Genomic DNA, 11,334 nt, shown 5'->3' with positions numbered 1-11,334 from the left:
TTTTTTTTTTTTTTTTTTTTTTTTTCTCCCCGTAAAACCATATCATCGACCTCTCAAATGGTACTAGATTATCTACTAAGTCGTGCTCAAATAGATTACTAAAATTTAAACGTCTTCTCTTTAATGTTAGATGTGATTGATAGTATATTAAATTACGAACAAAATTTAAACAAACTAAAAATAAGAATATATATTCTTCAATTTAATTAAGAGTGTACACGTGTTGGTTCGGTTGAAAAACCTTTTTGACGAGCTCGATAGTTTCAAGTTAGTTGGGGTGGGTTGTCGGGTTGTTCTCTTACCGTTCATCAGTAACATTAAATATTCTTAATCTTTTAAAAATAATATCATATTAAATTGTAACCCTATTTTAAAATTGACACGTAAAAAATAATATAAGACAGTAAAAAATTAAAACTATAATACAATATTAAAATATTATGAGGGGTAGATATGTAATTGTGCAGTAGGGGGACTTGCCACGGTACGAATTGAGAGGGTATTTTGGTAATTGAGACGATTAATCTGGTATTCTAATTTTTAACGGTTTTATACATTTGAAAGTTAAGGGAGGGAACAATTTACATCTGAGATCACTCTCTCTCTTTAATTTATTTTTATTTTTATTTTCTCTATATTAATTGTAAATTAGCAATAAAAATAAATAATTAATTAATTAAAAAGGGACTAATTTTCTTTCACATTTATAGATATTCAATTAATATATATATTTTTTATTTGGTATAAAGAATATTAAATGAATGAATAGATGCTTTTTGTTGTATTCCAATTTTAGATCCATTATTTATACCAACACCATTCCAAAAAATAAAAATTAATTAAAATTTTATTAAATTTTAAATTAAATTACATATATTGAATTAAAAATAAAAATAAATTTAATTTAATTTAATATAAAATAAATAAATAAAAATAGACCGAATAAAAAAAAGTGATCTTTTAATACAAAAATTCCACGCGGAGTGAGATATGAGAGGGAAATATTAAATAATATAATATTGTGGTGGCCCAGAGGAAGGTGAATGTACAATACTACCCCTCTGCGTAAGACTTCCACAGATTTTGTTTTGTCCTTACTCCACTTCATCCCTTGAGTGCCACTCGTTGGGAAAAGATAAAAAGTGCTCATTTCTTCTATTATTTTGCGTCTATTCCCTTTTTAACCCTCGCCCTTTTTTCAGCTCATTATGTGTTTTTATGTGAGAATTCGATCGAAGGTGTACACGAGTTCGTTAGTTATGATGTCGGGTCGAGGGGTTTGGTTGACGGGAAAGAAAGAAAGTACTCACTCTAATATGGTGTTATGGTTTTAAAATTATTCATTGTGTTACGATTGTCTCGAGATTTCCATTTCGATAGACTTTTGTTGTTATTTGTCCTACGTGTCATGCTCTATCAGCTCGGTAAGCTTAGTAGTAATGTAAAGTCAAGTGATTTTAGATAGAGATGTCGGCGGGATGGGGACGGGGAGCCTTCTTCATCCCCATCTCCGCCACCTATTTCATTCCTCGTCCCCACGAAGTTTTCCGTTTACTTTTGCACGGATTCTCCACGAAAAATTTGTGGAGATCCAATTCACAGTAATAATTGTCTTCATTTACTTTTTAAAATATATAGAGTTATTTTTAAGTCTTCATTTTTAATATATTATTTATTTAAAAAATGGTAGAAAAAATCATAATAAATGGATATATTTGATAAGCAAACACTCCACCAAACTCATTTTTTAAAAATTAAAATTTAATATTAAAACGTTTAAATATTACTATTAATGTCCAAAAATTAACTAATTTATTTTTTTTAATATAGTAAAAAAAATTATATATATTAATATTAATATGAGTTTAAAATATATTTATATTAAGTAAGACGGGGACAGAAAATATAATTATGTCCCCGTCCCCATTGGAAAAAAAACATTTTTCACTCTCTCCCCCATTACCTGTCTAAACGAGAAATCCTCCCCCATTCGAGGTGAGTCTCCACGTGGTGCGATTCCACGAGTAAAATGGACATCTTTATTTTTAGATACTTACTTGACGGGATCGTTGTGGAAAATGATTTTAAAAGAATTTATATTATAAAGAGGACATAATTTTTGTTCTTAAATTCAAATATAAAATCAAATCAATGAGAAAAATGCATTATAAACACATCATTTTTCAAACACAATTTTTTTTTCATGTTTGTAGGTTGTCTATCACACGTAATTGAGGTCGAAATAATTGAAGTTTGAATCCCTTGACCTATCTTTTACGATATTTGTCGAGCCTCTCAGAAGTCTACTGATTTCTAGGTTAAATTACAAGTTTAATCTGTTATTGGTTGGTCTCTTAATTTCCAAACGTCTTTCATAAATTCTTAAACTTTTAATTTTATATGATTGATAAATTATTTTAGTAATTTATTAATTTTTATTTTTATTTTTATGTTTTTTATATTGCATCAAATAAATAAATTTTATAGAAATGTTCATTATATAAAATAAAAAATGTAGAGATTTATTAAATAATTTTAAAAGTTTCGGTTTGATTTGGGTTGGGTTGAATTTTTGAAAAATCAAAATTTCAAGTCGGTTGACAGATTGACATTTTTTTTTTGTTGGGTTAACCCGACTCTGATTAACTCAAAAATAGGGTTACAGTCCAACATTACCTTACCTACTATGTTTGTAACCGATGTTAGTGATACATTGTGACTTATGAATGTTTGATATTTGAACTTTACCTGATTTTAGTTATTAATGTAACATGTATGGTAAATAATTTTGATATTAAAAAATAATTAAATAAGAAGTACAATCCGATAATCTAACCCGAAAAATTTAAAAGAATTGAAAGTTCCTACCTATCCTCAAATTGTGCACGGTTTTTTTTTTTTTCTTGAGTTAAGTGTATTTTACTTGAAACAATTATATGCTCGGTGATCTCGTATGAATTTTCTTGAGTGAGTACAAACTACGTTGGAAGAACTCGGGTTGGTTATGAAATGTGATCATGTTATAGTATCGAAAAAAAAATTTTAAAAATATATTGATTTATTATAATGTTACAAATAATATGAAAATTTAATATTAATTTGAACATATAAAATAAAATAAACATTTAATAAATAAATGAAATTTATGTTGCTTCTATGTTAGCTCTCGCCATGTTCTACGTCTCCCTTTTTTAATTTGACGAAACTTCATCTCTCAACCACTCACACGCTGCCACGTTACATAAATTAATATGATGACTCATCATTCTCACCACGTGGGAATTGGGCCACCACCTCTCCACGTGGTCCATTTAGAAAAGAAAAAAGAAAACGCATTTTTTTTTTTTTTATAAATTATAATCATATTTTAGTATTTTTTTTTATATCAAATTTTTATTTTTAAGTAAAAGTCATTTTTTTTATCAATTTCAATATATATATTAAAAAATTACCTTCCAAATTATTAAAAAATTATTTAAAATAATTGTAGGAGAATAAATAATAATAATATATTATAAAATTAACAATAAATCGAAGTTGGTTCAATTCGATTTGATTCAACGTAATTTTAGGAGAACTCAAGAATCGGTTGATAAAATTTTCATTTATTCGAACCCAACCCAACACAAACTGTATTGGTTGGGCCGGTTTGATTGGATATTTCTTGACATCAAGTTTTTTTTTTTTTTTTTTTTTTTTNTCATATTTATTTATTTTCTAAAATTTTTAAAATTACATAATAGATTTGTCATTATTATTATTTATTATCATTATTATAATTATTTTGTAGTTTACAATAAACAATTCATAGGCTAGAAAGTCCTATTAATTAATAAATATTTTATAGGACAAAAATAGAGGTCTAATTCTTAAAAAAAAAAAAAAATTTATTTATTTTTATATTTTAATTAATTGAAATAAAGTCCAACCATCAACCGGTGGAGATGAATTAAAGTTTACAACAATATTAAAAGACAGGATTCGAACCTTGAACCTGAGGGATAGGAAATGTAGTAGTAATATGCATTAATAAGATACAATATATAATATAATATAAAATAAAATAAAAATAATGTAATTGAATTATTTGTTTCCTTTCATTATTGAGTTGAATTATTTAGAATAGTTTGCTTTTTTATTAATGAGTAACTTAGAGATCGAAAAAAAAAAAAAAAAAACTCTTTTGACACCAATTATGTAATAACATATCATTTTGCTACTAACGTCTCATGCTCCGCTAAAATGCGAAATATAACTTTTAAAAGAAAACATCAAATGTCGAAAACATTTAAAATATCATTTTCCCTGATATAAATGTCGAAAATATTTAAACACGTAAGACTAACTGTGTTTTCCAGAGAAAATGATGTTTTAAATGTTTTCGACATTTATAATAGAGATGAGATTTTCTTTTAAGAGTTATATTCTGCATTTTAACACAACATGAGATGTTAGTAATAACTTTGAGTGTGTAGAAATTAGGGTCGTTACATGGGTTGGGTTAGGCTAGAATAATTTTTTAGTCTTAACCCAAAATCGGGCAAGATGATGACCCAAATATTCAGAGTAGAGTTCACAACCCAATTCAACTTAACTCGGGTTGGATTGAGTTATCCAATTGTTTTCTTTTTTTTTAATTATTTAAAAAAAAAACTCTACTTATACACTTATACATGTTAAATTAATAACTAAAATCTCATAAAATTCAAATATCAAATATTAACAAGTCATCTTTTAATTACTAAAGTGCATTACAAACGTTAAACATTCATCTTTTTAAAAGTAGGGTTGGGTTAAATTATAATCCTATTTTTGGGTTAAATTATAATCCTATTTTTGAGTTGATTAGGTTGACACGATGAGTTGAATTATAACCCTAGCAAACCAAATCAAATTTTTTGTTTTTAAAAAATTCAATTCAACCCAAACTAAGAACAAATCTAACTCAACTTGGGTTGGGTCGAGTAGTTCGAGTTAATCGGATAATTGGGTTATATGAATACTAATTTCGCGACATTAAAATGAGTGATTTTGGTAGGTATATGTAGTAATTATCAACTCATTTCAACTAATTTCTTTGACAATTACAAAATTAGTACACATGGAACTCATTTGGTCAACTAGTCACTAATATAAATATCTTTTAAATAATTTTTTTTTTTGGGGATAAATTCAAATTCTTTAACCNAAAAAAAAAAAAAAAAAAAAAAAAAAAAAAAAAAAAAAAAGAAGTGATTTTAAATTCTGAGAACCAATTTAAGTTTCTAGACCAAGGTTTAACCAAAGTTCCTCAGCTGTTTATCCTTCATTTCTAAATGTCAGCTATAAAATTTAAACACAATTATCTAGAATTGAATGTTTGCTTTCAAGCAAAGAGTGTATTGGCACAGCTCTAACCTCTCCATAGCCAATCGAGCTTCGCTTGGTTCGGTATCCCGTTCTAAAGAAGATGATACACATTCTAGGTGTTTTCTTAGCAACGAAATATGGCGGGTCAGGTGAAATTAGTTGAGATACACGCAAACTAGTCAGAAAACTCACAAATATAAAAAGAAGATTGGAATCTTCCCTCGAACCCAAAATTTAATCGAACTTTTTCGTTCTCCAACGTCTCGGGCTACAAATCCTATAGTTGTGAGCCAGAAAATCTATCCAATATCTAAAGCATTTGAATTTGTTCTTTCTTATGGTGGGATACAAAAAGAAAGGCAGGCAGGCAGGCAGGCAGGCAGGCAGGCAGGCATTGAGTATAGAAATGACTTTGGTTCACTTCAATATAAAACCTAAAAAGCATAGCGCTTTCTCACATCATCCCACTTGGATTTGATTTGATCTTATCCGAACTTAATATATATTGTTGACAAAGAAAAAGAAGATCATAGTATCAGATTCAACAATCAGACAACCAATATCTATCTTATCATCGAATGCTTTTCTTCTACATCAAAAACAAATCCCAAAAGAATAGTTTTTTCACCTCAAATCTCATCCGCTAACTGATTTGCAGGTTAATCTAAATAAATGAGATGATCAGAGCGACCGTTTTTGTCATACAAAGTCAGGGCATGATTTCTCCTATAATCATATTCTGTTTGAATCAGTTGATGAAAAGTGCATCTCTGCAAATTTCAGAATCTGGGTTGACCCCAAATTGGCATCATCTTTATCATTTAATTACCAAAAAAGAGTAGTAGAGGGAAGGAACAGTCATTGATTCCAAATTGGATTTACTTTGATTCATCATTTTGTTCTAATTAACAGGGATTTTACTGAGAAACTATTTGCAATCTTCCAACATGAGGGTGTGATTGATTATCATCAATGAGGAAAACTAAAAGTAGGTGATTACGATGACGATGAGGAAGACTTCTAATGGGTAACAGACTGACTACTGACCACTAAGGCTTTGAACATCTTGATGAAGTTAATTTAGGAGAGAAAATGATAAATTTGGATACAGATAAGTAAACTGGCAGGATTACCATTTCCAAAGATGAGAAGGGTATTACCTAATTCTGCAAATCTCATCTAGTTGCTGCTTTCGCTGTTACTGTGGTTGTTGTTGTTGTTGTTGTTGTTGTTGTTGCTACAATGGTGATTACCAGCAGCCACAACTCTTCTCCCATGTTTGAGCTGCGAGATCTCCAATTGAGTTTTCATAAAGAATTGCATTCTTTGCAATTCCAGATCCTTGGCGAATTTCATCCTCTGCTTCTCCATTTCCACCACTTGCTGCAGCTTTGAGCTCTCTGCTTGTTCATACGCTTCCCCAAATTTGAGTATTGCTTCAGTTAATTTGCTCACAGCATTTCGCCATCCCTTTTCTCTCGATCCGTTCCTTCCCTTTTCCGTCTTCCCCATTTGCCCTAAATTTGGATTCACCACTTCCTTCTGAACCCTAGCGCTCTTCCTCCGATAATTTCCTTGCCTGTAACTATCGCTCGAAGTTGGGGATGTTTCTCTCTCGGAGCCTGAGGAATCGGAATCCGTTCGAGGCCGCTTGTGGAATTGGACCTTCTGAGCTTTTTGCCCCTTTTGTTGCTGTTGATGATTGTGATTATGATGAGCCTGATATGGAATCAGCGACCGATTCACTACAGGAATCCCTAGAGGAACTTTCTGGTTCTGTAGAGGCGGATTTACAGTGGTGGCTACACCTGCGCTAGAAACAGGATTCTTGGAAGCCGGACCGATCAATTGATCCAATCTATCATAAAATGGCCACTTACTGGGCCCTCCTCCAGCACTAATCTTAGCCTTCTCAGTCTTATACTTCTTCTTCACGGTATCAATCCGATTCTTGCACTGAATATCAGTCCTCGGTATCTTCGTATAATCCTCTCTACTACTCACAATATCAGCCACCTCTTTCCAGTGCTTCTGCTTCAAATTCCCTCTACTCAGTTCCAAATACCTCTCTCCCCAAGCATCAATCAGCACCGACGTCGCGCCTTCGCTCCAACAATCCTCTCGTCCACCTCCGCCGCTCCCGCCGCCACTTCCTTTGGATTGTTGATTCGGCAGAGCCAACGTTATCGTATTCTGAGAAGGAGGCGTAGGAGGAGGAGGCGCCGCCGCAACCGTCACGGTAATCCGGCCGTTGGAGATCGGAGAAGCCGGAGATCCACTCGACTGAATCTCATCGTCGTCCTTCATGGAATCTGGTCCAATCGTGAACAAAACGTCACCACCGATCCGGAAATGTTACGCACCGATCTGGCCACTAGATTTTGATACAGCTGCGAGATATTGGTTCACCGGTGCATGCGAATCGGTCGGATACATTCATGAACCGAACATATGCCGCCGATCTGGGAAGCGAAGGAGCGATTTGAGAGAGGGAGAAAAGGGGATTAGGGTTAGGGTTTGGGAATTGGGATCGGGGTTGACCGGAGAAAATGGTATAGTTTTCTGTAAGAAAAAATGGGGGGCGTTTAATTTGGTGGGGGGGAACTGACGGCGTCGGTGGGGGGGACACGCGGCGAATTTTAGGAATTAAGGGATAACGTGGCTGGAGGTGATTGGTTGTAATTTGTACCGGGAGTGACCGTGATGACGCTGCCGGCATAGCCTCGGGTAGGTAGTCCATCGCTGTTCTTATGTGGTACGATTAATATTTTACTAAAAACTCCAATAATGTCTTGTTATTACCATTTTACCCTCCCACCGGCTGACCTTTACCAATTACGACCCCGGAATAGACGTCCAAGTCCTTTTTATTTTAAAAAATATATATAATTTTCATTAATTTTATTAAAATACAAAAATACCTTTTAATTTTAAACTAGTTTTATTTTTTTAAATTTCAAAAATACCTTAATTTTTTTATTTTTAAATTTACATTGCCATGTTTACTCATAATAACGTTAAAAAATTTAAAAATAATTTATTAGTTGTCGATAAAAAATAACAAAACTTTTTAATTTTTTTTTTATATAAATGTAAAAGATATTGATGTTATTTTTAAAATTTTATGGATATTTTTTAAATATAGTACTAATTATAAATGTATTTTTAAATCTTTTAAATTAGTTTATTTTTAAAATAAAATACTAGGGTTTCCATCCATAATTAAAGTTGGGAGTATTTTTTAGATTTTTTTAAATTAAAAGTTTAAGAGATAAAAGTACAAAATTTAAGTTATTATTTAAATTATAATTATAATTGTTTTTTCTTTAAAACACTATATTCTAAAAACTTGTTTTGGTTTTATCTATATATTTTTAAATGTTTAAATTTAATCCTATAATTCATAAAGTCTCTCAAAATTAGTGGCAATTAATAATGAGAAATTTAAATAGAAACTGAGTTTTTTCTTAAGCAAAAGTAAGATTTATTTGAAGTTTTATTAAAAGTATTGAAATTAAAATAGAACAAATTGCCAAATATGGAGACTACAAGAATATACGAACTTATGCGTTTAAACTATTATATTTTGATTGTTGAATTAAATAACCATTTGGTCTCTTTTTTGGCTATTTGTTTCCCAACTATCTTGTTTTTTTATTTTTCTATTTTATGTTTTCTTTAATATGGTATCTACTTTTTAAAACCCACATTTTAAATACTAAATAAATTAGTTTTAATTCATATTTAGTTCCCANATATTAATATATTGACATGAACATGTTTTTTTTAGTACACTAATATGAAAAGAAGTATGATATCCTCGAAACACGGTATGGAAACATTTCTCTAGCAGACGCATTTTAAAGCTTAAGACTTGAGGAGAAGTCTAAAAGAAAAAGCTCAAAGAGGACAATATAGGCTAACGGTGGATATAGGCCATTACAAGAAGATTCAATCATTTAACATTTTATGTTAATTAAATGGTACGAATAAAGAGGTAATGAATATTTAATTTGTAAATGTGTTTATGTTAAAGCAAAGGGATTGAGAGGTCCGCTGTGAAGAGAGGAGAATCATAGAAGCATCCGCCAAAACAAGGCCTTAGTTATCATCCAATTCTTTGAAAGAACCCTTCTTATTTTATAAATACCTCTCTTTTTCACCTTCCTTTTCATTCATCTCATCTCGTTACCGAAATGTCGTCCCTCGCATTGTCTCCTCTTCTCACGACGCTTGCCTCGACGACGTCGATAAGTAACTGCACTGCTTGGCGTTCGCGCAATAGTTTGTTTGACAGAGTGAGTCGTCTCTGGTCACGTTATTACAAGTTGTTTTTTCTTTTAAGGAATTTTGAGTTTCATTCCAAAATTGGTCATTTAGGTAAGTTTGTTTTGTGAGCAGAGGGTGTTTCCCAGCATCCAAATGGCAAAGCCTGCGAGAGGACTATACCAACTTCCAACCTACTTCAAATCAAACATTTCCTGCTCACTTGTACCTTCCTTACACTCTTTACTTTATTTTCCTATGCTAAATTATATTCTGATGCTCCAAAAAAAAAAAAATTCTAAAACAATAGATTCAATGCAAAATATGTTAAAAACTACGACTCTAAACCTAGGCAATGACGTGATATTGTCCACTTTAGGTATAAGCTCTTGTGATTTTACTTTTGGTTTCCACAAACGACCTCAACCCTTTAATCAGCCAATGTGGGACTCCTCTCCTAGTAATCGTCAACCATCCTCCCCTCAAACAAAATACACCATAGAGCCTCCCCTGAGACCTATGGAACCCTCAAACAACCTCCCGTTAATCGAGGCTTGACTCCTATGGAACCCTCGAACAAAGTACACTCTTTGTTCAACACTTGAGTCACCTTTTTACTATATCTTCAAGGCTCACAACTTCTTTATTCACATTTGAGAATTCTATTGACATTACTAAATTAAGAACATGACTCTTATACCATGTTAGAAACCACGAACCACCACAATAGTATGATGAGCATAAAGTTTCGTCCCTTTGCTTTTGGTTTCCCGTTTTCCCACAAGACCTCATACCAATGAAATATTTCTTACTTATAAACTCATGATCAACCTCTTAATTAGTCGACTGGGACTCCTCTTCCAACAATCCTCAACAAAATAGACATTTTATTTTCAAAATTTTCACTTTCTAGGTTGTTGTATAGAAATGCATTTCAAATATATCTTATAATTATTACAAAAGATAACAGCAAATAAGCTTTTTCTATAAAAAAATAATAATAAATAAATAAATAAAAAGGACCACACGAAAAGGTAACCAAAACTTCCTTATTGATGAGATATAAAGTTGTGTATTAACTGTTACCATAATTATTGGACACATAATAGAAGAAAAATAATTCAATTTCATAAGCAAAAAAAGGAAGATAAATTTGTTTGAAAATTTTTAAACAAGAAAAAACAAGTGGAAGACAGCTAAAAGAAACGGTTGAATTTAAGTTAAAGAGTGAAAATTGAGATGGGTGTGTAAAAATGGGCAGGCACAACCAGAGACAATGCAAGTTGTTCAAGAAATAATCGCCAAGCAACTCTCTCTAGAACAAAGCGCAGTGATCCCTCAAACAAAATTTTCAGAATTAGGAGCTGATTCTCTCGACACCGTGAGTCAACTCAAACTTTTAAACCGACAGCAAACAATCAAAGGCTAAGAAAAACTATAATTCATAACTCACATTAAAAGAATACTTACAGGTTGAGATCATGATGGCTTTGGAAGAGAAGTTCGGAGTCTCCATCGGAGAAGGCGGAGCCGAGGGCATCTCAACGGTTCAAGACGCTGCCGATCTGATTGAGAAAGTCAAGACATCCTCTGCAAGTTAAACCAAACTGCAACATATCCCAGTAATTTTGCATTTGAGTTTGTTATGTTTTGTTCATCAGTAATTCATCTGAGCTGTTTGTGGTTCAAAACTGATTCAAAGTGACATGAAAACCAAAG

General features: G+C 31.7%; 2 protein-coding genes across 2 annotated transcripts; one reads left to right on the top strand and one right to left on the bottom strand.

Moving 5' to 3' along the window:
* Nucleotides 1–6,210: 6,210 nt before the first annotated feature.
* On the bottom strand, nt 6,211–7,924 carry LOC111778912 (trihelix transcription factor ASIL2-like). Its single transcript, XM_023658918.1, has one exon. It carries the CDS (start codon nt 7,654–7,656, stop codon nt 6,529–6,531), a length of 1,128 nt encoding a protein of 375 aa, XP_023514686.1. The 5' UTR covers nt 7,657–7,924; the 3' UTR covers nt 6,211–6,528.
* A 1,621-nt stretch (nt 7,925–9,545) lies between these two features.
* Nucleotides 9,546–11,272, top strand: LOC111778749 (acyl carrier protein 1, chloroplastic-like). The gene is made up of 4 exons (XM_023658722.1): nt 9,546–9,647; nt 9,730–9,840; nt 10,877–10,996; nt 11,088–11,272. Exons 1-4 carry the CDS (start codon nt 9,546–9,548, stop codon nt 11,214–11,216), a joined length of 462 nt encoding a protein of 153 aa, XP_023514490.1. The 3' UTR covers nt 11,217–11,272.
* The last annotated feature ends 62 nt before the right edge of the window (nt 11,273–11,334 follow it).

Source organism: Cucurbita pepo, chromosome LG17 (assembly GCF_002806865.2).
Source record: "Cucurbita pepo subsp. pepo cultivar mu-cu-16 chromosome LG17, ASM280686v2, whole genome shotgun sequence".
NCBI classification, from domain to species: domain Eukaryota; kingdom Viridiplantae; phylum Streptophyta; class Magnoliopsida; order Cucurbitales; family Cucurbitaceae; genus Cucurbita; species Cucurbita pepo.
Note: the sequence above shows the minus strand (reverse complement) of the source record. Positions and strands in the feature narration are given on the sequence as shown.